The sequence below is a fragment of the Macaca fascicularis genome, chromosome 2 (genome assembly GCF_037993035.2).
Source record: "Macaca fascicularis isolate 582-1 chromosome 2, T2T-MFA8v1.1".
Classification (NCBI taxonomy): Eukaryota; Metazoa; Chordata; class Mammalia; order Primates; family Cercopithecidae; genus Macaca; species Macaca fascicularis.
In genome coordinates this window covers 61,144,101-61,171,675 of record NC_088376.1, presented here as the reverse complement: position 1 = coordinate 61,171,675, position 27,575 = coordinate 61,144,101, and the positions used below count along the sequence as shown (strand labels likewise).

Here is a 27,575-nt window from a genome sequence, read left to right as displayed (position 1 = left end):
TAAAGAAGAAAAGAGAGAAGAATCAAATAGACGCAATAAAAAATGATAAAGGGGATATCACCACTGACCCCACAGAAATACAAACTACCATCAGAGCATACTATAAACACCTCTATGCAAATAAACTAGAAAATCTAGAAGAAATGGTAATTTCCTGGACACTTACACTCTCCCAAGACTAAACCAGGAAGAAGCTGAATTCCTGAATAGACCAATAGCAGGCTCTGAAATTGAGGCAATAATTAATAGCCTACCAACCAAAAAAAGTCCAGGACCAGATGGATTCACAGCTGAATTCTACCAGAGGTACAAGGAGGAGCTGGTACCATTCCTTCTGAAACTATTCCAATCAATAGAAAAAGAGGGAATCCTCCCTAACTCATTTTATGAGGCCAACATCATCCTGATACCAAAGCCTGGCAGAGACACAACAAAAAAAGTGAATTTTAGACCAATATCCCTGATGAACATCAATGCAAAAATCCTCAATAAAATACTGGCAAACCGGATCCAGCAGCACATCAAAAAGCTTATCCACCATGATCAAGTGGGCTTCATCCCTGGGATGCAAGGCTGGTTCACATATGCAAATCAATAAATGTAATCCAGCATATAAACAGAACTAAAGACCAAAACCACATGGTTATCTCAATAGATGCAGAAGAGGCCTTTGACAAAATTCAACAGCCCTTCATGCTAAAAACACTCAATAAATTCAGTATTGATGGAATGTATCTCAAAATAATAAGAGCTATTTATGACAAACCCACAGCCAATATCATACTGAATGGCCAAAAACTGGAAAAATTCCCTTTGAAAACTGGCACAAGACAGGGATGCCCTCTCTCACCACTCTTATTCAACATAGTGTTGGAAGTTCTGGCTAGGGCAATCAGGCAAGATAAAGAAAGAAAGGGTATTCAGTTAGGAAAAGAAGAAGTCAAATTGTCCCTGTTTGCAGATGACATGATTGTATATTTAGAAAACCCCATTGTCTCAGCCCAAAATCTCCTTAAGCTGATAAGAAACTTCAGCAGAGTCTCAGGATACAAAATTAATGTGCAAAAATCACAAGCATTCTTATACACCAGTAACAGACAAACAGAGAGCCAAATCAGGAATGAACTTCCATTCACAATTGCTTCAAAGAGAATAAAATACTTAGGAATCCAACTTACAAGGGATGTAAAGGACCTCTTCAAGGAGAACTACAAACCACTGCTCAGTAAAATAAAAGAGGACACAAACAAATGGAAGAACATACCATGCTCATGGATAGGAAGAATCAATATCGTGAAAATGGCCATACTGCCCAAGGTAATTTATAGATTCAATGCCATCCCCATCAAGCTACCAATGAGTTTCTTCACAGAATTGGAAAAAACTACTTTAAAGTTCATATGGAACCAAAAAAGAGCCCGCATTGCTAAGACTATCCTAAGCAAAAAGAACAAAGCTGGAGGCATCACGCTACCTGACTTCAAACTATACTACAAGGCTACAGTAACCAAAACAGCATGGTACTGGTACCAAAACAGAGATATAGACCAATGGAACAGAACAGAGCCCTCAGAAATAACACCACACATCTAAAACGATCTGATCTTTCACAAACCTGACAAAAACAAGAAATGGGGAAAGGATTCCCTATTTAATAAATGGTGCTGGGAAAACTGGCTAGCCATATGTAGAAAGCTGAAACTGGATCCCTTCCTTACACCTTATACAAAAATTAATTCAGGATGGATTAAAGACTTAAATGTTAGACCTAAAAATATAAAAACCCTAGAAGAAATCCTAGGCAATACCATTCAGGACACAGGCATGAGCAAGGACTTCATGACTAAAACATCAAAAGCAATGGCAACAAAAGCCAAAATTGACAAATGGGATCTAATTAAAGAGCTTCTGCATGGCAAAAGAAACTACCATCAGAGTGAACAGGCAACCTACAGAATGGGAGAAAATTTTTGCAATCTACCCATCTGACAAAGGGCTAATATCCAGAATCTACAAAGAACTCAAACAAATGTACAAGAAAAAAACAAACGACCCCATCAAAAAGTGGGCAAAGGATATGAACCCACACTTCTCAAAAGAAGACATTCATGCAGCCAAGAGACACATGAAAAAATGCTCATCATCACTGGCCATCAGAGAAATGCAAATCAAAACCACAATGAAATACCATCCCATCTCACACCAGTTAGAATGGCAATCATTAAAAAGTCAGGAAACAACAGGTGCTGGAGAGGATGTGGAGAAACAGGAACACTTTTACACTGTTGGTGGGATTGTAAACTAGTTCAACCATTATGGAAAACAGTATGGCGATTTCTCAAGGATCTAGAACTAGATGTACCATATGACCCAGCCATCCCATTACTGGGTATATACCCAAAGGATTATAAATCATGCTGCTATAAAGACACATGCACACGTATGTTTATTGCGGCACTATTCACAATAGCAAAGACTTGGAATCAACCCAAATGTCCATCAGTGACAGACTGGATTAAGAAAATGTGGCACATATACACCATGGAATACTATGCAGCCATAAAAAAGGATGAGTTTGTGTCCTTTGTTGGGACATGGATGCAGCTGGAAACCATCATTCTCAGCAAACTATCACAAGAACAGAAAACCAAACACCGCATGTTCTCACTCATAGGTGGGAACTGAACAATGAGATCACTCGAACTCGGGAAGGGGAACATCACACACCGGGGCCTATCATGGGGAGGGGGGAGGGGGGAGGGATTGCATTGGGAGTTATACCTGATGTAAATGACGAGTTGATGGGTGCTGATGAGTTGATGGCTGCAGCACACCAACATGGCACAAGTATACATATGTAACAAACCTGCACGTTATGCAAATGTACCCTAGAACTTAAAGTATAATAATAATTAAAAAAAAGAAAGAAAAGGGATAAACATGGCAATTTATTATGCTAATTACTAAGCTATTGTCTTAGCCGTACGCCTAATGTGGCCAGGACTTTCAAATGATGTTTCCCTTCTGCCAGCTAGCTAGCTCCCTGTTAGGTTCTGCTAATAGAAATTGTTAGAGGAAGAATGAATAGTAGGAGAAAGTGAGAAGGACTTCCCTGTTTTACTTGCCGATCTCAGAGTTGCCCCAGCAACAACTCTTTGAAGGAAATAACTCCTTAGTATTATTTCTAATTTATTCTAAGGGTTTTTTTCACCCGTTCTTTCAGATCCAGACCCATTGCATTACCTCAGAGGAACCAGCAGCAGTCAAACACTACCCATTCCTCAAAAGTCTAGGGCCTAGCGCCATGGGGACCCTCCCACAAGCCCTCGAGGTACCAACACTAGTGAAGCAACACCTTTGCTTCATTAGAGGCCTGTGTTCTGCCATTCCCTGAGTTACTATGTGCTGATAATACCTCTTTTCTTGTTCACCTAGAATTGGTACCTAATTTCTATTACTTAATATTTGTTATCTCAATGTTTTCTTTTGCACCATTCTCTAGCGTGGTTTCCACCTTCCAGGGTGGACTCTCACTGATATCATGCTATCAAGTAGTCCTTATTTTTAAAGGTAATTAATGTTCTACTGAATGTAAAAATGTTTCTAAGGGCCTCTATAGGTTTACTCACAATGTGGTCTTCCTGAAACTTTTCTCTTCCTGTTAAATATTTCTTTTTCCTCTCACAATTCTTTTGGTGAAATCTGTGAGAAAGTCCCAATAACTCACTAATATACCTATGATGCTTCTACTTTAATCCGTCTTTATAACTTTTAATTGTCTCCAAACCAAAAGGGGTGTAAATCTTACTTTTTTTTTTTTTTTTTTTTTTTTTGAGACGGAGTCTCGCTCTGTCACCCAGGCTGGAGTGCAGTGGCCGGATCTCAGCTCACTGCAAGCTCCGCCTCCCGGGTTTATGCCATTCTCCTGCCTCAGCCTCCCGAGTAGCTGGGACTACAGGCGCCCGCCACCTCGCCCGGCTAGTTTTTTTGTATTTTTTAGTAGAGACGGGGTTTCACGGTGTTCGCCAGGATGGTCTCGATCTCCTGACCTCGTGATCCCCCCGTCTCAGCCTCCCAAAGTTAAATCTTACTTTTTAACAAGACAGACAAACTCTCTGGCTCTGGGCAGCAGTAACTGAACAGGCAATGACAAGTGGGAGAGTACTTCAATCAGTCATCAAGGGGCAGCAAGTTCACCAGGGCATACAGTAATTGGTTGAAACTTAAAATCCTGGGAAAATTCCTTGTATTTACTAATTAATACATATGTATTTAATATATACTGGTGTTAATCATAGTAGGGAGATACAAAATCTCTAAATACAAAACACATAACTGTCTTCAATAAGATAAACGTTATTTAAACAACTATGTAACTCTTAAAATACCAAAATCTCACCTTGCTAGCTATCTTGGAAAAATGTATCACTTAACCTCTGGTACTCACAGTTTACTCATCTGCAGGGAAACAGGCTAGACTAGGTCTCTCTTGCTATACATCTACCATGATGATCTATAAAAAATATTTTTTGTACTGAGGCAGAGGAAGCTCAGTATCATTATCAAGAGAGACAAAAAGACTAGTTTTGTAAAAGGAAGATGAAAATTATCAAGATTGGTACTTCAAAAACCTCATTTGAAAGAGATTTGTATATATTGTATTTCTACTATCACAATATTTATAGGCATTTACTTAGCCAGAAAGGATACTTCTTAAATTCTCTTCAAAATAGAAAATATCCTTTGTTCTTTTTCAGTTGTTAAAACAATTTTAATATTCTTCTCTCAAAATAAATTGATCACCTGCCATACAGTAGACCATATGCTTCATAGTTTGTTCATAAAAATAATTATATTTAAAATACTAGTTGAAAGTTAATACAATAGATGAGATCATTTACCATTTAGTAGTTCCACTTACCACATCTGATGCCTTTGGATATAAGGGCAATTTGGTGAAAATATCTTTCAAATGTCGTGAACAATTAGAGTTAATCCAATGTAAATCGGGGAGAAAGACTCCAATTCTGATTCTTTGCTTTATACCCCACCTGCACTGCTACTTAGCCTTAACATTTATACAGAGGAAATGAGAAAGGCTTTAATTCTGGAACATGGATTTAACAATCCACTCTTTTCACACAAAAAAAATTCTGTGATTTCAAAATTAAAAATAAGCCTTAGTACTCAAGTGCTACCATTAGTACAAAAATCAAGTTGCAGAAATCTATATAGCATAATCCCATTTATATAATACATTGAACACTGTTACAAACATACAGATGAAAGCACAGAAGCACAAGTAAATTCTAATTCCTAATTCTGAGGAACAGGATGGGGGAAATGTAGAGCAGAGAGGAAAAAATTTTCACTTAAAATATTCTACATTAAATTTTAAAGCATATGCTGACAATAATTTTTAAAAATCAAAATTTTATCTTATGAAAGTTACAGATAAAGGTGATGAAGAAACCTGAGATTTAAATCCAAGTGACATATTCAGTCATTAAATTCATTTATGCATAAATCTTACTTCAGTACCATTATGCATCAAGCATTATTTATATGTTCTACGGATATAGCAGTGAACAAGGACCCTTCCCTTCTTAAGTTTATATTCTGGTGAGAGTACTAACAAGATGATTACATACTGTGATAAGTACTCTGAAGGACAGAAACAGAATATGGAATGGGGTAGGGACAGCTAATTTACAATCAGTGTTCAGGAAAGGTCTCTTTAAAAATATTACACTTGAAGTAAAACCTAAATAATGAGAATGAGAACCATCTACAAAGACCCTGGAGGAGGCATTCCAGACAGAGGCAACAACAATTGCAAAGGTCTAGAGGATGGAAAGAAGAGTGTGGCTACAGCATCTTAACTGGCATGAGATAAACTGGAGTGCAAGAGCCTGTAGTACTTTAATGTCCAAAATAAAAACTTCAAAAAGAAGTCACTAAAAGATTTAAGCAGAGAAGTGACATAACATGACTTACATTTTAAAGAAATGCTTCTGCACATTGTGCAGATAATGGGTTATGGGGAGGACAAGAATGAAAGTAAAAAAAAAAAAAAAAAAAACAATCACGAAGCTAAACTACAGATCAGGTGGAAAATGATGACTGCTTGGTCTGTATTAGTGGAGATATCACTCCACTCAAGATACCAGTGGAGATAAAGAAGATAAATAATAATTATTATAGTTTGAATTTAATAATTTGTTTGACATGTATGGAAATTTGTTTTCTTTTCTTCTGTAAGTACCTACATAATATCTTTGATTTTGCCTCTCAGCCTGAAAAGCCTAAAATATTTACAATCTGGCCCTTTACAGAAAAAGTTTCCTGAACCTAACCTACAGAAAGAGTGAGAGTTTGAAAAATGATGGAACCCCCTTACCAAGTCTAGAGATGCTTCAACATTTGCAGAGGCAAGAGACATCAGAGAAGTGGCCACTGAGATGGTATTACAGATGATCAAGAGAGGAAGGTATTTCAAGAAAGAAGAAGACAAAGGGGATATGAGGAAGATCAAAGATGAGTAATGAACTGTGCTGAACATTGTGCAGAAAGCCTACAAGATAAGAGAGAAATGTCTACTGGATTTGGCAGAATAGAAGTCACTTGACAATGGAGGTTTCAGCAGAGTGGTAAGAACAGAAACTCAAATGTGCTGAAGAGTGAATAGGAAAGAAGTGGAATAAAGAAAATCAACGAAATTACTACTGAAATGAGGTGCAGAGAAATGGAATAGTGCTGGAGGAGATGAGAGGTCAAGTGAAAGTTAAGAGTTTTTGTTTTGCTTTGTTTTTAAGATGCTGGTAGGAATTATCCAGGAGAGGAAGGAACTGATGCTGAACAGAACACAATTAGAAAAGGTAATGGGATTCAGAGCAAAATGATAAAAACAAAGACACTTCTTCCATTGACACAGAAATGAATGACAATAATTTGGGTCAGAAGAGAAGTAAATACAGCAAAGTGGTGATGGATAATAAAAAGTGGTATGTTTAATGGTCAAACAATTTAAGAAGTGATACTAGAGTTACCGATTTGGAAATATAGGGGGTGGGGGACAGAGAATGAATATATGCTATCAAGATTTGATTGGGGCGTAAAGCTAATAATAATGACAAGGTTGTTAACTTATGTAACTGATACAAATTATATATATTTATAGTGTACAAAGAAGATGTTGTGAAATATGTAAATATTGGGGGAATGATTAAACTGGGCTAATACATACATTACCTCATATACTTATTTTTGTGGTGACAACACCTAATACCTACTCTCAGCAATTTTCAAGTGTATAATACTTGCTATTAACTATAGTCACCATGTTATGGTTACAATATGTCGCTTGGCTTGTTACCTTCTTAAGATGTGACTATAGGAGCAGATCCTTAGAAAGGATACAGGCAAAGATGGTTCATGTGAAAAAAAAATGGAGGCTATGTGACTGTTAAGTAATATTACTAGCAAGTATCAGCACAGTCCCCCACAATTATGTGCTCCTCAGAATGTTTTGCACAATGTCCATAGTGCTGTATATGTAAATAACATTATAACTGATCGTAAACTGCCCCTCTTACTATTATTTACAATTAATCTAAATGCACAACAAAACTTATCAATCCCCTAAAAATGGCAATGGCTTTTAGAACTTTCATGGAGACATTAGGTCATATAATAATACTGTCATCGGTTTTCCAAAACATTTGTATACAAGCATATCTATAACAGCCTAATACTGAAAATGTTGGAAGTGTAGATAAATCAGCTTCATTATATGAATCTCTCCATATTTTTATGTTTCAGTATTTCTATAATAAAAACCTCTTTAAAAAAAATTAAGTATGAAGACTGTGGACTGGCAATCACAGTCCTCAGAATCTATATTTTTGATGAAAAGTAGGCTCCCTATTTTGAAGAACTGGCATGTTAAGCTCTGTAAAGTTTCTTGAAGCAAAGCAATAAGCATAGGAAAGGCATCTACTTTATGAAATCTTTGTCCTGGAGTAGACCCTACAAATCTTTCAAAACAAAGGAGTTCAAGGTTACTGTCCAGAAGAATACACTAAACATAAAAGATTACTAATAACTTATGAACTCCTAATGTAGCATGAATCATACCAGCAACACTAGAATATTGGTTTCAACAAGTAGACTATTTTATTTTATAAACTTCACTAGAATATTATCAACAGCAGTATTAGAAAATGGAAAGCTAATGAAATTAGGAAGCAGCATTGGCATACTGCATACCGTGTTTCTCATCACTCTAATGCAGAATCTAATGGATGAGAAATCCATCTTTTAACTTAAAAAAAAAAAAGCAGCCTATAAAGCTAGAAAAATAGACCACCATTTGACAAAGATATTAGGGAATATTTTGCTATCTAAATTCAATAAACTGCATTAGTGGAACCAGTTTCTTTTATAAGAAAAAAAGAGCAGCATACTTTCTTCTGGCTCTTTATTATACTTCCAAAGCCTGATTATCTAACTAGTGTTTTGTTTTCCTTTAGCAAGATCTGAAGTAGAAACTGACTGAAAGATTAAAGAATTATAAATATTCTCTTTTTATAAAGATGTTTTCCTGACTCTATTATAAGTCAGAGGACATTACAAATACTAGATAACATGAAATTTTCAGAAATCAATACTTTTCACCAATACTGGGTTGCCTACCTGTGAAATACAGCTTTTAATATCAAACCCTGATTTTATTTGATATCATGACCAAATATTTTTTCTGCAAAGTAAATGGTTATTAGTGAATTTTACTATAGTTCCATAACAGCAAAGGCAGAATCCATGTTTAGGTGATTACTGTATGTTTTGATTCAGTTATCTGCAGGGTGTCTGCATGGTACTCTAACTATTTAAAGCCAGTAAAAAGATTACAGCTCCCACTAACTGGATTTTCACAGCTCCCTATCATTCAGCTTGAATTCCTCATGGGCAGATTAAAAGGACCAAGGCAAACAATAGTCTTTTTAAAATACAAGGTGGTTATTAAAAGAAAGAAAGAAAGAAAAAGTATCCTTTATAGTCAAAACAGCAACAAAATTATTCAAGGAAGCAATCACATAAAAATAAAGTTAAACATATGATAGAGGTAATACCCTAGGTGTTGGCACATAATGAATCTAGCTCAATAAAGAATTACAGTTTTTATTCTGAAACCTACTTCATAAAAGATATGGTTTTAGACTTTCAAGCTGGCTTTCAGTACGGCATCAGAAGAACAAATTTGGAAGGACGCTGACCATCATTTCATCTAACCTCCACAGTACAGACAGATGGACTGAGGTCCAAAGGACTCAAGTGGCATTCCCAAGTCAACTACTGGCAGACTATCAAAGTAACTATGTATGAGTATTTCAAGTTCCTTTCTACTTTCACTTCACTACCTTCTCATTCCCACCTTCACTCACTTCAAAGGATCATATGACTTCCCTATCTATGATTAGCCCTTCCAGTGAGCCATGGATACAAACCCTTCCTTAATGTATCATCTCTTCTAATCTTCATGTAAACATATGAAGTAGTAATGTTTATCATGGCCATTTTAGAGATAAAGAAACCAAGACTTGGAGAGATTAAGTGACTTGACGAAGATCACACAGCTAGTAAATGAAAGAGCTGGACTTAAAGGCAGGTCTACAAGACTTTCATATATAAGTTGTTAACCATTGTGCTATACCCATTTCTCCATTAGCTTCCTCATTTCATGAGGAAACCCCATTGATTTTCACTCTCTTCCATCGACTATTCAAACAATTCACCCAAATTCTGTCCTTAGTGTCTCCACATTATCATTCAGTATTAAATAACTGGTAAGTTTCTGAACCCAAGTCAGATCAAGATCCACTTGGATAACATTCCTTCCTTCTCAGTTGCCACTACCTTTATTAAGGCTTCATCATTACTCCTGCACATTACTTACCATAAGACTCCTAAATGGTCTCTCTCAGCCTTCAATCCATTCTCCTTAGTGTTGCTTCTCTAAGTTAAAATCCTTCAAGTCAAAACTTCTGTGGCACCTCCTCTTATATCCCTTTCTTATTTATTTATATTTCTTTTAGCCAGAATGAACTCAAGATCCCAAAAGGAAAGGGAAATTTTCAAATGTATATTTGTATTTGCCTGTAATTTTATATAAAGAAACCCTAGAAGGATAACTAAAAAACTAATAAACATAGTTATATGGATTTTTAGGGAAAGAAGAATAGGAATTGAGTGGATAAGGGGAAAAGATGTAAATAAGACTCTTCACTGTATGTAAGCCCCTATATAATGCTTCATTTTGAAATGTATCATCTATTCAGAAAAGGAGGAAGGTAAAAGAGGAGGAGAATGAAAGAAAGAAAACAAAAAGAAAAAAAGGAAGAACCAACAATGCTTGATGTCACCTTCTTGTTTCCAGAAGGTATTTTCTTTATCTAACAATAAAATGGCAATTTCTCCCCAAAAAAGAGGAATAAAAGTGGTTTCCTAAGCATATCATAATCCCTCTCCTTTTAATCCTTCTGTTTTTCCCTTTCCTTCCTACTTCCTCTTCCATGTTCTTCCATCTGGTTTAAGTGTCAACACCTCCAGAAAATCTTCCTTGACTGGCTAATTTTGGATTAAGTGTCCTTTCAATATGCTCCCCTAGTATAGTGGGCATCTTCTGTCACAGCACTCTTACTACATTGTTATCATTATTTGTGTGTCTGACTCCCAAACTAGATGGAAGTTTCTTGAGATCAAAGACCGTGTCTTATTCATCTTTGCAATCTCCAGTAACTACAATAGTGCCAGACACATTTTAACAGCATCCAAAGTAATCCATGGCACAATGCATTTATCTTTGTTGTGGCCCATGGGTCACATCCAGCAGTCACTGTGATTTAATCTTGCCATATGGAAGATACTGCTTGGGTTACTGCAGCCTCCCCTTTATAGGTTTCTATAGTCATCAAGGTCCAAGTAAAATACCTAAAGAGTTAAGAATAAAACGGAATTGAAAACCTGAGACCGGGTTAAAACTCTCCTGATTTCTGCACCTACAATATATCCTCCTGACTACTTTCATTCTCCTCTTGAATGTACCAAAAGATTCTTAAACTCAGTATGTCCAAAGCAAATGTATGACGCCATGCCATCTTCCAATGTAATCCTTGCTCAGTAAAAAGTCTCTCCATTGTTCCAATGATATAAATCAGAAAACTAATGGTTATCCTTAACATCTGCAGCTCATTTACCAAATCAGATCTATCATTAAATACATAAATATGTCTCAAATTCATCAACTTCTCTCCATCTCCAATGCCAAATCCCTGGCCCAAGCTACTATTACATCTCTCCTAGATTACTGTGCTACTTATCTGGTTTCTCTGCATCCACTCTTACTTATCCCTCTGCAATCTGTTTTCCACACTGCAGCTGGAGTGATCTTTTCAAAACACTAATCTGATCATGTCACCCATCAGATTAAACCACTTCAAAGGCATCCTGCTACCCTTAAGATAGAGACCAAAATCCTTAACCAGGTTTACAAGACCCTGCAAAGCCTAGCCCCTATCTGTTTCTCCGGCCCCATCTCAGACTGTGCTCCCCCTCCTCTCCATTCTAGCTTCTGTGATCATCTTTCAGTCCCTGTTCATATCAGTGTCCCTCCATTCTAGAGGCTTTTGTTGATGATGTTTCCTCTCTCTGTAATTTTCTTCTCCCTGCTCCTTCCTTCACCAACTCCTACTCATCCTATTTCTTCAGGAAAGTTTGCCCCGACTATGCTAGGTCAAATACATCTCCCTCTCCACCATTATATTCTGCTCAAAGCACTACACATGTCTTATGGTTGGATTTTTATCACTATTAAAAACCTATATTTATGTGATTTCATATTTGCAATTTCCCCCTGACACACACACTGGACCATAATTTCCATGTCAGGCACCATAACTGTTATCCATCACCATGGAATAAATCTGCAAGACCCAACCCAGTGCCTGGCATTTGATGAATAATGGAGGGAGGGCATCAGCTAGGTGGTAATACCTAGGCTATCATCAGTTATCAATGTCCCTACATGTGGGAAAGGTACAGAATCCTCAGGATAATTAATGTGAGGAACCTAACATCATAATTTAGAATTATACTAAAATGCTTTCCTCTTCAATCCCAGAATATTATACTCTCTTCACTGAAGACTGGTGAGCAAATTTTCTACCACAAAAAAGGACTTCAGAGACCGTTTACTCCATGCCTCACATTTTATGAAGAATATAAAACTCAGAGACGTTAAGTAAGCAGCCCAAAGTCACACGCAAGCGAGCAGAAGAGCCAGTGCTAGGACCCACACATACCAGTCTAATGTTGCTTCTACTATATCTACTACAGTAACATATCATGGACTCTCTGGAGAACAGGATTCTCATATTCTCAAAGAGTCATATTATGGACTCTTTGAAGAAGAGCAGTACTCATTACTAATTTATATTCTAGCAACTCTGAAGGTACATACAACTTTGATCACATCTTCTAATTCTCCTCTTGGTGGGGAGCACTCATGAGATTAGTTTTGAATCTGTTGAACTTGAGATTCTAGACATGTCCAACAGGCCATTGTATAGATGAATCTGAAGTTCCAAGAACAGTTCTGGCCTACTTAAGACTTGGAAAATGCATTCAAGAACAGGAAGACTGTGAGACAGATGCTAGTCTTCCGTGAAAAAGGAGCACTGCCTAACACATATTACGACAGCAAAATGAAGGGAAAGAAAGTTTCATGGTGAATAGCATCAGCATCAGAGGAACACGTTTTAATTTACTTTATTCAAAATGAAGAGCAGACGAACAATTGTTTGGAAGGAAGAATGGAAAGTAAGAAGGATAACAAATTCACCTCTGGATGCTGAGGTATATGGGAGATAATAAAATAGGATGGAAATTCCCATTCTAGTAATGGTAGATTAGATAATTTGAATCAACTCTTTTTCTAAAGAACTATTACAATGGCTGGAAATTTTTTGAAACAATTTTTTGGTTTTTGATGGCCTATAAGAGGTAACAATTCAATTGCTGAAATTAGATTAATATTATTCCAGATTACTCTCAGAGGCAACAGAAATGAATCCATTGGAACTACACATCAAAGTCATAGACTACAAAATAACTAAACTTAGTAGCTGAAAAAAGATGAACATAAAATTGAGAACTGGTGAAGAGGAAACCATAAAAACAATCAAAAAACATACTAGAATTGCAAAAATATAATAAGGAAAATATAAAATATATTACAGAAAATTAAGAACTCAAAAGATACACTTAGCAAATTAGACATAATAGATTTAAAAAAAAAACAGAGTAAGTGAACTTAAGCTTAATATATATATTTTTTAAAAAAACTGCCACATCATAGTAAAACTGGTAAAAACTAGAAACCCAGAACTTCTAAAAAAAAAATTAAGGGGAAAATAAACTTATGCCCTTAAAGTACGGAACTATTAAAAGTGATGGTAAAACCGCAATTACTTCTGCACCAACCTAATAAAATATGTCTATAATTCATTGCTCACTGAATTTCTAAGAATAAAGGAGAAATACAGACATTTTCACACAAAATTTTAAAACCTGAGAATTTACACAAAAAAAATAATGGATGCTCTTCAGGATAAAGAAAAATTATCTCAAGCAGAAGGTCAAAGGATGAAAAATAATTAAAAGTAACAAAAATGGTAAGTATTTAGAAAACTTAAAATTAACCCTACAACACAACAGAATGGTAAAATATCTGAGTAAAAGTAAAACATAATCTCCTCATCCTACAATGTCTTTGCCAGTTTAAAGCAAAAACTATAAACTTTGCCTCATGAGGTTTTCAGAATTAAAGGATTAAAGGCTGGTAACATTTCCACATTCCAACTGAAGCAATAAAACACAGATTCTAAGTAGACTGTGAAGAATTAAGTAAGTGTATTATAATTCCTAAGGCAACCACTAAAAAAATCTATATACAGAAATACAGTAAAAAATACAATAGAGGAATTAAAGTGGAGTAATAAAAAATGTCCAAACAACCCATAAAAATACAAGGAAGGGAAATCAGAAATAAAAAGAGGAAATAAACAGAAAATTAATGACAGAAGGGAAGACCTAAATCCAAACATATCAATAATTATATTAAAGTAAGTCATGCAAACACACCAATTAAAAGACTAACTGTCAGAATGGATTTTTAAAATGAATCCAAGGCCAGATGCTTTGGGAGGCCAAGGCAGGAAGATTTCTCGAGGCCAGGATTTTGAGACCAGCCTGGGCAACGTAGCAAGAACCTGTCTCTACATTAACAACAACAACAACAAAAAATCCATCTATATGCAAAAAACTCATCTCAAATATAATAATGTAGACATGTTAAAATTAAAAGTTGGAAGATGGAAAAAGATATACCAAGCAAACACCAATCAAAAGACATCAAGAGTAGCTATATTAATATCATACAATGTGTATTTTGTAGCAATAAAATTATGAAGAACAAAGATGAAAGAACGAATTCACCAAGAAGACAACAATTTTAAATGTATATACACCAAATAAAACCAAACAAAAGCGCTAAAAAATACACAAAGCAAAAACTGACATAACAAAATACAGAATTACAGTTGAAGACTTTAACGCTTGTCTTTAGTAATCAACAACTAGTAGATGGAAATACGCCAAGAGATAGAAAATTCCCATTAACCAACTGGATTTAATTGCCATTTACACAACAGATGACCCAACAACAGCACAATACACATGGAACATTCACCAAGACAGACCATATCCAAATTCATAAAAATAACCAATTTATAAGAGCTAAAATCATATAAAGTATGTTTTTTGCTCATAATGAAATGAAGCTAGAATCAATAAAAGAAAGATACAGGGAAATCTTCAAACACTTGAAATCATATTTTCATATCTAAATAATCCATGAATCAAACAGGAAATCACAGGGAAAATTAGAAAATAATGAGAACTGAGAAGATATAAAAACATAACATATGAGAATTTGTGGGATATAGCTAAAGCAGTGCTTAGAAAGACATTTATATCATTAAACACTTGTATTAGAAAAGAAAAAAGATCACAAATCAATAATCTAAGGTCCCACTTTAAGGAACTAGAAAAACGTACAAATAAACTCAAAGAAGGAGAAAAAAATAATAATAAAGAGCAGAAATCAATAAAATTGAACGAAGAAAAAAACTGACAAAAGATATCAATGAACCCCAAAAAAACCTCTAGCAATATTTATTCAAAATATCAGGATATGAAAAGAAGTTATCACTACAGGTCATACAAACATTAGAAAGATACTAAGGGAATACTATGAGCAACTCTATGAATATAAATTCAACAACTAAGATGAAATAAACCAATTCTTTGATAACCAAAAACTACTAAAACTCACCCAATATGAATACCAAAATCCAAGGATGCTCAAGTCCCTTACACAAAATAGCACAGTAACACATCCTCCTGCATACTTCAGATCATCTCTAGATTAATAATACCTAATATAATGCAAATGCTATGTAAATAGTTATACTGTATTTTTTATTTGTATAATTTTTTATTGTTGTATTGTTATTTTTATTGTTTCTTCCCGCAAACATTTCTGATCTGTGGTTGGTTGAATCCACGGATGTGGAACCTGTGGATATGGAAGGCTGACTACACTAAAGCTGTCTTTGCCTAGACAGCTTCGAATAATGAAAACATTTTTCTTCTACTCCTGTCTTTTACAATTTTTAAGTGTACTTAATTTCTAAGTAGTTATGAATTTCACATCTGGCTTATTCCAAATACAAATTACTTTTCAAAATCTAATATCTACCCATTTCTTTTTCTAATGTAGAATGCCCTCCTTTATCTTTCTCAAGAAAAAGAAGCTAAGGCTGCAATATGACAACCAAATTGATTTTCATGATCTACTTCCAGGTGGCCTGTCACAGGCTGGCATATCCACAGGGGTCAAAGACTGCAATTTCAAAACCTCCTGCAGGAGTTCAGAGAGAATTAAAACAGCAGTACTCACTGTTGTATTTCCCTAACTGCACTTGCTATGTTAGTGATCATCACATATGTAATAGCATTAAAAAGTGCTTTGTGTTTATACTCACAAGGTTCATTCTCTGAGATCTATCCCTATCTTCCTGTAGTTATATGCAATCTTGGAACCCAAAGATCATATCTTTATCACTAAATGAAAAGCATTAACCCCAATGATACCATTTGGAGATTTTCTTTTATTATATACTTTCATTGCCTTGAAATCTAAGATATGTTAACAGCATTTACACAAATGGAATGTATTACAATTTACTCTGCTTTAGTAGAAAAGTATACCCCGTAACTACATCTATCCAAAGAGACATATGTTATTCCTATCATCTGGCTATACTCATTTTATTAACTAGGATATTAAGAATATTTAAACCAGGCACTTTAAAACTGTCCTGTAATATCACATTAGGATATAAAAATAAATCAACACAGAGATATCTGGTTTTTCAATCTTTGTCATTTAATCAAAGGAGGATAAATTTCTGATTCTATACTTGTGCTGACCAAGATTTATCTAACATGTCAATCAAGCATTATGGTTTATTCCAATCTGTTCCATTTTGGAGATGCCACTCCAATGATCACTAGACAGGAGAGAAAGCCTGTGAGAACAGAATAAGCTTGAATTTTAAAAAAATACACAGCAGATTGCTTCTATTTGGTTTAGCATCATTCATATCAGGGACACTCAAGATGCTTTACAATGAGATATAAATTAGAATTGTAATGAGTGATTATAAGCAACGGCTTAGCATTTAGGGGACCTGCTTGTTTACTTAGGAAGAAAAGACTTGACTGGCACTCCAAGTTTATTACCTTTACATTCCTCTAACAATAGTGCAGACTCTCTAGCTTACAAAGTCATACATAACATTACTAAAGGCAAACACTAAGGCCTTCAGTTAAAGATCTCTATGAAATAGTATGTTTAAGTCTGGTAGTTTGCCCTATAACCATATATAAAATCAAGAGAATAGGTGATATCAATTAAGATCCTGAAATAAATTAGACTAGGCATGAAGAATGATCAATCAGGACTGGAATTTTAACTGTTATTTAAAATATGAATCCTAGCAGTGACATTCAATTTTTTAAACAACTGATGCTAAATGATACTAATTGTAGCATGATTGATAACATTTAAAATACAGAAAAAAGTGAAAGTTACATAGGATTTTTTTTTTAATGCAGTCTGGAGACGTGGATGGAAGTAGTGTATGTACGCGAATGCACATGCACACTTGAACCAGAAATGGGGTAGTACAAAAAAGTTCCTTATTTTTCTGATACCAAAAAACGCAATGTTATCACTTTTAAATGCTTCTAAGCTGGATTTAATTACCTAAATCCAGCTTCAAAATAAACATTTATTATTCATTCTACAAATATTTGAGTACTTACTATAATCCAAGTAAAGACAATGTTAACTAAGACAGACAAGGTAATCTGTAATCATAACATTACAAAATTCTATTCAAATTAGGTATAAATACAATGGGAGTTAACTGCAAAGGTACTCAGCACACTCTTGAGGGGTGAGGAATACTTTACCAAATAAACGAAATTTAAAATGAACCCAAAAAGATGAATAGTAACTGGCAGGAAAAGTAGAGAAGAAAGTATTTCAGACTGAAGGAACAACCTTTATAAAGACACAAAAGTGAGAAAAAAGAATGATAGTTGAGAAACTGATGATCACAAAACCAACAGTTAAAACTGTTTTATCAATAAAAAAATAAAATGATGAACCTTTATTGAGCTGCTACTACATAGTACTAGTCTTCTGACACACACTGCTTCTAATAGTTAACAGCTTCTCAATTACCATTATCTCCATCTTATGGAAGAATAAAGTTCAAAAAAGTTACTTGCCTTCTCAAGAAGAAATTGTAAATGACTTGAGATGATCAAAAAAGACTACTGGTTATATTGTCTAGGGCACCTTTCCTTATCTGAGATATTTTTAGACTCCATAGATTATAGATAATTGATAGCAATGCAAATAATTCTTTTCTATAAATATGCAAATAAATTTTGTCCAGTGGAGGTGTAATTGATTTCCTTCCCCTATGTAGAAGAAGCTACTTTTGAATCTATTACGTTATTCATGGCTAGATTTTTGGTAGCCTACATTTGTGTCTACTACTGATCCTTTGAGCTACTTGTAACATCTTACTTATTCTCTCATTAATTAGGTAAGTAATATCTTTGGCAATGTATTTCTGTATGAGGCACGGTTTTGCCGTTTTAAAAACAATCATCCTTCAATAGCTCCAAAGCATAATGAGTCAAGATTTGAAGGTTTCTGTGCAGTCCATATGGGTCCAAAGACAAGGCTCCTCCATTACACTACAATTCAGTACTTTTTCCCTTTTATTCCTGAATGTTAATGCTAACATAATTTTTGTAATACCTTTTGCAAAGTGTCCACCAAATTTTTTAAAAACCATGTAATGAAACTTACTAAAAGTCCTTCTTCACATATCCCTAATTCCTCAGCCTCCTGTGGAATGAAAAAGGAAATTGAAAGTACCTTCTCTCATTCCAAAGCTTTCACCGTCAAGCAATCACCAAAAGAAAGAATGAATCTACAATTCATGCCATTTAAAACGTTATCAGGCATAATTCAAGTCAAATCCCATTGGGCACACTGTGTAATAATTTAAATGTATTGATATAATATATAAAAGAAAGGTGGTGACCTTGGAGAACTGAGGAAATCCTTGTCTCCTGCCTTTGCTGAATATTTTTTTTGTTATATTATGTTCCCTATCTTGACCTAATCTTTTCTTAAAAATTAGATTATTTTGGTTAAATCAGAACTAATAACCAAATACTCAAACCCACAGAATAGAAATTGGGTGGTAAATTTCACTGTAATATAAAATGGCCAAGAACACAATGGGCCACTATGGTATGATATTCATTTGATTTATGAGGAAACTGTAGAAACTTTAATTTAAAAAGAAAACAAATCCAGTGCACACGTGTGTATAAAGATGTATTTGTTTACCTGCTTAACAAAATTGACAGTATGAAGCTTTTTTTTTTTTTTTGCATGCTATAATGACATGTGTTAAAGGTGTACTTTCGATATACTGCTTTCGAACCAAACATTTACCCTTCGCCACTGGTGAAAGGCAACAAGATCTCTTTACAAAGTCTTCGTCTTTTTCAATAAATTTTGCATGAAAACACGTTATCCTGGCACAAAGTTGCCTGCTGTCACTTTGGAAGTGTGATAAATGTTTAATGAAAACAACACCACACAGCTTGGTGTCAGACAACAGCTATCACACAGCCCTGCTTTGATCCAAACAGACACTTAAAAGGAGTTCTAAGCATGCTCTGCACCACAGAACTCTATAACCTATATGCAAATGGAGTAAATTAGCATAAATTACTTCCTGCTGTATAAAGAAATAAGAGGTTAGGAAAAATATGACAGGCTCTATAAGTAAGTAACTGCTGTCAAAACTCAGAGTCCAGCTTTCCCAAATCACTCCCAACATCTACCAATCACTAGGTAGAGGGAATAAAAAACAAAACCCCTTATCGACTGGAATTTATTACATGAAACTCTAAAACTGAAGACACTGGAATTTTGCCAAGGTTAAAGCCATAACTAATATATATTTATAAAGTATGATTTCTATATGGTACTAGTTTTCTTATTCACACTGCTTATAATACTTACAGCTTTTTAAGTACTACCATCCCCATTTTATAGAAAAATAAATTATATATCCAGAGGCAAATTCTTACCTCTCTCAAAAAGTATAAAGCTTCTGAAAATTATACAAAGAAAAATGGAAGAATGTATAAATACAAGTATTTCAGTAAAAGATCCCAAAAGTCTTGATAGGTACATTTCTGAGAACAGCATCCATCTACTGAAAATGCAATGAGGAAATAATAAAGGGGAAAACTTTTCATCGTAGCAGGTCATAAAGAAAGGCCCACTTAGAAATACAAAATTAGGTTCCTAACGAATTCTAAAGTTATTCAAATTAAGAAGAAAGCATTTTAGTAGGTGTCTTGGACCATTCTGTGCTGCTATAACAGAACGCAATGGTCTGGGTCATTAGTTTATAATGAATGAAAATTTATTGCCTCACAGTTCTGGATGCTGGGAAGTCCAAGACTGAGGGGCCAGCATCTGATGATGAACTTCCTGCTGCATCATCCCAAAGAAGAAAGGCAAAGAGCATGTAGGAGGCGGAAGCCAGTCTTTTTATAAGAAACCTACTCCCATGATAGCGTACCCACTCCCTTGATAACTGCATTAATCCATTCATGAAGGAAGACCCACCTCCCATAAAGGTCCCACCTCCCAACACTGCTGCATTTTGGATCAAGTTTCTAACACAAAAACTTTGGGAGACACATTCAAACCACAGCAGTAGGCAACAACTGCCTTAAACCAAATTTTCCTAGCTGGTGATTTAAATCAATCTCATCCAAATTCCCCTTTTAAGGATGGCACTGTGATTTAAGAATGAATAGTAAAGGCCGGGCACAATGGCTCACACCTGTAATCCCAGCACTTTGGGAGGCCGAGGCGGGTGGATCACGAGGTCAAGAGATAGAGACCATCCTGGCTAACACGGTGAAACCCTGTCTCCACTAAAAATACAAAAAATTAGCCGGGCATGGTGGCGGGCACCTGTAGTCCCAGCTACTCAGGAGGCTGAGGCAGGAGAATGGCGTGAACCCGGGAGGCGGAGCTTGCAGTGAGCTGGAGCGTCACTGCACTCCAGCTGGGGCGACAGAGTGAGACTCCATCTCAAAAAAAAAAAAAAAAAAAAAAAAAAGAATGAATAGTAGAACATCACTGGCACTTACATATTTGTTCACAACTAACTTTTCAAAGACATCATTTTAAAAATGTTTTATAGCAGTCAACTACATGTTAGGTAGTTTGGATCAAGATGTAGGTAAAGAAGGTCCAATAATATGTTAATCCACAGAAGACTTAGATAGGATGTATAACATTCACCATCATCAAATCAATTGCAATTATGAGATGCCATGACAAGTTTCCTAGTTCTGATTGTTGACTCTCAATAACAGTTTAACAAAATAATGTTGTATCCAATTTCAACTTAACAACTCTGCTATTAAGAAAAATCTGTTCTCATAATGCAAAGACATTATCCCTTATAAAAACTGTAATGATCTAGGGCCTGGCACTGTGGCTCACTCCTATAATCCTTTGGAAGGTCAAAGCCAGAGGATTGCTTGAGATCCAGAGTTTGAGGCCAGCTTGGTCAACATAGTGAGACTCTATCTCAACAAAAAATAAGGAATAAAAATTTAGCCATGCTTGGTGGCGAACACTTGCAGTACCAGCTACTTAAGAGGCTGAGGTGGGAGGATCACTGGAGCCCAGGAGATCAAGGAGATCAAGGTTGGAGTGAGCTATGATCACATCCCTGCACTCCAGCCTGAACAACAGAGACCCTGTCTCTAAAAAAAAAAAAAAAAAAAAATTACAAATTAAAAGAAAAGAAATACAGCTGCTCTGCCTACAGAGTAGCCATTCTTTATTCCTTTATTTTCTTAATAAACTGCTCTCACTTTTAAAAAATAAAATTTTCTAAGGATAAGATAAATATTTATTTTTTAAATCTAGGGGGAAAATGAAAAACAAGAAAAATCTGTATCAGTGTTTAAAAGAGAAAATATTCTTAGAAACTAAATTTTATAAATATAAAACATTAAAAGTCATAAATATAAAACATTAAAAGTCATTAAACATTCTTGATAAAATTTCAGACAGGACTCGGTGTCTTTCTTATAATAATCATTCACACAGTGTTATAAGGAAAGGCATCTTTTAGTCCCTATAAACTACTGAGACCTTTCCAGTTTATATTGGGTCTTCCTAAATCAGTAGATAAATAAAATGAATGGGCCAATTTGTGACATTATAAGACAAATTCTACGATTTTAATGTTCTAGGAATTTCCAGAACTATAATTAGCTGTTATTTAAAAAAGTTTTTTCAGAATTATCTGATTTTGCATTTTTTTCTCAAAAGTATAAATAAACTCTCCCTCATTATCAAGCTCATTAATTCCTGCTTGAGCATTCCTTTCTTTCCTGTTTTGTTTTTCCCAATTTATAAACACCCTTTACCTTGTTTTACCATTATTCTACTTACTGTTCTTGCTTTGTGCTTTATAAATGTATACTTTGTGTCCTATCTGTCTGTCTGTCTATCTATCTATCCATCTATCTAAATACTATTAATTTTGCACATAGGTTATTTTCTCATGTGAAAAAGCACTTAGGTTACTTAGCACAAGCTAAAACACTTGTCATGCACTGCACAATCACAATGAATTAATACATAAGTCCTAATTTAAATGTTAGTAAATCCTTTTTCCTCTCTCTCTCCACAAATTTTTTAAAGCCACTTGGAAAAAAGATAGCTAATGAAACCATCACTAAAATAAACTTAATTAAGGCCCAGGAATTGTCTGTGAAGATAATTAAATATAATTCTAAATAGATGAAATGCTGAGGTGGGAAACTAAGAAACGAAGAGAGAGGGAGAAAAGAAGGGATCAATCTTTTACTAATGAGATTTCTGGGCTGATCAGGGAAAAATATGGTACAGAAAATTCTTTCAGTTCGCTCTCACTGTTTTCTAGGAATATTTAAACAACAGTATATCACTTGATCTCAAACTCTCTTGTTCATCATTAATAATTATGGATTACTAAAGAAATGAGGATAGTGTGTCGTTAAGAGGCAGGTGACAGTCAGTCCATTTGAATTAGAAGCCTAACTCTGCCATTTATTAGCTCACGACCATAAGCCTAAGCACCTTCATCTCTTCATCTATATTAATAGGATAATAAAAGCACCTATTTATCAGGTTATTAAATGAGATAATATATGTCAAAGGCTTAGCAAAATTTCTGATACTGAAAAAATACCTTTAAAATGTTAGATGCTTATCTTTTTTTTTTTAAACAGAGTCTCACTTTGTTACCCAGGCTGGAGTGCAATGGCGTGATCTTGGCTCACTGCAACCTCCGCCTCCTAGGTTCAAGTGATTCTCTTGCCTCAGCCGCCCAAGTAGCTGGGATTACAGGCACGCACCACTACGCCCAGCTAATTTTTGTATTTTTAGTAGAGACGGGGTTTCATCATGTTGGTCGGGCTGGTCTCAAACTCCTGATCTCAGGTGATCCACCCGCCTTGGCCTCCCAAAGTGCTGAGATTACAGGCGTGAGCCACCACGCCCAGTTGATGCTTATCTTTTTACATCCATTGTGAGTAAAGCATTTTGTTCATACCCCATGTAGACCCAATCACATTATTTCTCTACTTGAAACTCTACATTGGCATCCCACTGCCTCTAGAATTAACTGCATACTCAAAGCCCTCTCATAATCATCTGTCATCATTATTTATCTTCTACTCTAAATTAAGCCCCACTAGACTTCAGTCCCTCAAATTGTACCACACATACCTTGATGCCTCCACACCTTTCTATTTGAAGTTCATTTTGCATGATCATTCCTCCCCCTCTCTTCCTTCAAAATGTAAACATCACTTCATCTGAGAACCTTTCCTTGACACAGGGACTAGTTAAGATCAACCAGCTTGAAGTTTATGGAGGGAAATCTCTCTCAACCAGAAGGTGTCAAGACTGAAAATGAAAGCCAAGATGCTTAGACTGACCTGTGAGAAGTATAAAAACAGCCTCAGACTGCTTATCTCTAAACTGCTCGTTATTAGCTGTAAGTGTACTCGTAGTTTAAGCCAGAAATGACAAATGACAACTCTTGAGCCAAATCCAGCCAGATACCCATTTTTATACACAGTTTTACTGAAATACAGTCTGCCTGTTAGCTTACTATTACCTATAGTTGTAAAGTTCAGTAGTTGCAACAGAGACCAAATGATCCAGAAAGCCTAAATTATTTACTATCTAGCCCAAGCTTGTCCAACTTGCAGCCCGTGGGCCACATGCAGCCCAGGACAGCTTTGAATGTTGCCCAACACAAATTCATAAACTTTCTTAAAACATTATGAGATTTTTGTGGTTTTATTTTATTATTTATTTATTTATTTATTTGCTCATCAGCTATCATTAGAGTATTTCATATGTGGCCCAAAACAATTCTTCTTCCAATGTGGCCCAGGAAAGCCAAAAGATTGGACACCCCTAATCTAGCCCTTTACAAAAGTTTGCTGACCCTTGGTTTAATTTAAGCTACTGTTAGTTAGGTTTTGTTATAGCCAAAGCATCTTAACTGGTACAGTTTTACTTTTTACTTTTCCTACTGGAAAAATTCATCTGACTTTACTATAATCATTTGCATATCTTCCCTTCTACACGTTTATATTCCCACCTGTGTGAAAGCTCCAAGCAGTACCGGCACTAACATTTATATCCTTACTACCTAACACAGTACCTGACAAGTAGAAGGCATTTAAATATTGTTGACTGAACAAGTAAACAGATGAATGAATGTGCATATTTGATAATCAATATTTAAATATTAAATATTTGATAAAAATTAACATGTACATTAGGTGCTCTGAGTGATACAAAAGATCCTAAGTCCAGAATGGCTTAAAAATCAGCGTTAGGAAATATAAGAATCTGTGCACACCTCAGCACTAAGCAGGGGAAAGGGCACCCTAACACAACACTACCCTCTACTATGGCCCACTAAAACCATAATGCAGACTAGCCACAGTTTTTTGGCATCAGTCCCTGGTGCCCTTTTATTTTGCACCTCTTATTTTGACTTTGTTCATTGCCTTTGTTGAGATTAATGTTAAGAAATAACAGCAAATACAACACTATCATCTTGTAAACTTGCCATCCAGGAATTGGTCCACTTGAACACAATCAACTATGAGTGAGAGATGAGTCTAACCTGTAAAGTTGCCTTAGATATTCAAGATTAATGTTACCATATGAGAACCTTTTTTAACACAATCTAACCTTCCTGTTTTATTCACTTTCTCATATTTCTTACCTTTAAAATCCCCCATGTAATATTTTACATAACATAAATGTTATGCAACTACACAAGTATTATTCTAAAAAAGTAAAATTTGGTGAGGTGGAAGGTAAAAATTTAATGACCAGTAAAAATCATAGTTTTCTTCCATAGCCATGTAATTTTTAAAAACAAAACCAAAAGAAGAAAAAATTTTAAAAGGAATCAGAAGCAAGGCAGTTTCTTGATTGACAAGTTGTATTCATCAAGCATATTTTCCAGACTCAGAACCCTACTGTATGTAAATCCTCCCTTCGAATTTATCATCCTATTGACTTTCTCCCATTACCAAGAGATTTCCCCCAAACACTTTCTGCCTTCATTCCATTTTACCAGTGCTGGCTAGCTCAGCCTCCCCACCCTTACAGACAGGTATCTAACTTCTAACTCCTCTCCTGTAACATTTCACAATCCTTAAAACTACAAGAGGACAGAACTCAGAATTTTACAGGAACATAATTGATCACTGTACATTAGTGGTTGTGGGATGATCAGGCGAACAAAAGTCACATAATAATAATGGTATCCTCTTCCAAACTCTACCACAAATTTAACATTTAAAGAATACTTAAAAGCCAACAATCTAGGGAGATTTATATAACATCACTATAAATTTGGAAATAAAAAATAAACAAACAACTGTGAAAATGAAAGGAATGAGGAAGGAATTCCCTATCTTTTAATAAACTTAATAATTCTTTATAGAATCAAGACGTCAGGATGCTATAACTACAATCCTAGTAAACTCTTAAACATGGAAAACTAATACATTAAAGATAAACACATTTATATTGAAGTGTTAAAATAAATATATTCACACAAGACATTGAAAGACTGACAAAAGAGGATAAATTCCAACATTAGATTCTACTTCTTAAAATAAAAGACCTCAATTATAATTTTGAATAAAACGAACAAGATGCTGTGAATTTACTCTGTTAAAAAAGATTGTTTCATTTTAATGTTTTCTAATTTGACAAACACTTATGAGTGGATTTCAACTTCTGTCTCTAAACTGACAAAACTAGAATCTCATTGTTTTAATAATAACAATTCTATGAAAAACAAAATCCAGACCTTATAAGCAGACACACTCACCCTTACACACACATACACCCTAATATTGCTCAAGCTCCCATTCCATATTTCAAAAAGGCTTAAACAATAGTAAATCACATGGTCTCCTCCTTCTGTTTCAACTTTATACTTTTCGTCTAACAGCTTTACAATAAGGAAATAAACATTTTTAATCACTAAGTAGTCTTCAAATTTTAAGTTCATACTCAGAACAAAGGAAACAGAATATGAAACTTTCCTACAGAATTAGGCAAATTTTCCTCTACTAACATACTAAACTTTGATATTGCTGTTTATATCGATTCCAATACTGTTATATTAAATAAAAATAGAAATGAAAATGTACCACAGTAAGAATCTGAGATAACTATTTTGATTTATCCTTTCTTCTTTCTCTACTGTATTCTCTCTTTTTGTTCCATTTTCTTCTACTCTTATAGCAACTGAGTCACAAGAAAAACCTCAGAGAATAAAAATGTAGTTTGAACATCACCATGGAATCACCAAGTCCTTACCAGGTAAGATTTCCTTCAACTTACCCACGTTTGATGTTATGTAATTCCTTGTCCTTCCCTTTGTCCTTCTCCTTTTCTCTTTTCTCTTTATCTCTGCCTTTACGTCGTTCTCTATCCCGAGACCGACTACGCGTTCTTCTGTGACTGGACCTTTCACTGCTACGACTATGAGAACGGAGACGAGGTCTTGACCTGGACCTATGGTAAGCAGATTTTGTTAAATAAACTTACTGTATAATTTGTATTATGAAAAGTAAATACTCTTTTAAATTATCTGAAAAAAAAAATACTTAGTTTTAGTTGTGGACTCAGAATTAAATAACCATGTGAAGCAAGCACCTGAATATGATTCTTTATGAGTAAATGCTCTCACTTGAAATAATATGCGGGAAATATATATGCTAACTTTATAGTAAATAATGATGCAGTTAAAAAGTGTTTGCCTTAAAGGTTCAAATCTAGTCTTAATTATTCACATCTCCTCAAATAATGTATCTAATTTAACCTACAAGGATAGGGCTTTCCTTTTCTCTATAATCTTTGCTTCCGTATCTATTCAAGTTTATGTCTTATTTCTAATTGTTCCAATATAAATACTGATCCACTCCAATCCAGCTATTCTTTGTATTAAATGCATTATGGTACAATACTAAGAGGTAATTATTTCAGGTTCTGGTTACAGCATTGATTTAAAACAAAAACAAAAACAAAAACAAAAAAACTACCAGACTGACAATCCTACAGATAATTTTTAAAAACAACCCAGGTTGACCCTTGAACAACATGGGTTTCAACTTCATGGATCCAATTACAGGTGGATTTTCTTCCATCTCTGCCACCACTG

At 35.0% G+C, this 27,575-nt stretch overlaps 1 protein-coding gene across 1 annotated transcript in view; it reads right to left on the bottom strand.

Moving 5' to 3' along the window:
- RSRC1 (arginine and serine rich coiled-coil 1) overlaps nucleotides 1–27,575 on the bottom strand; it is a 418,307-nt gene that overhangs the window by 306,973 nt on the left and 83,759 nt on the right. The window contains exon 4 of the mRNA XM_074031315.1: nucleotides 26,756–26,929. Within this exon, the coding sequence (XP_073887416.1) occupies nucleotides 26,756–26,929 (174 nt within the window). The remainder of the gene's footprint in view (nucleotides 1–26,755; nucleotides 26,930–27,575) is intronic.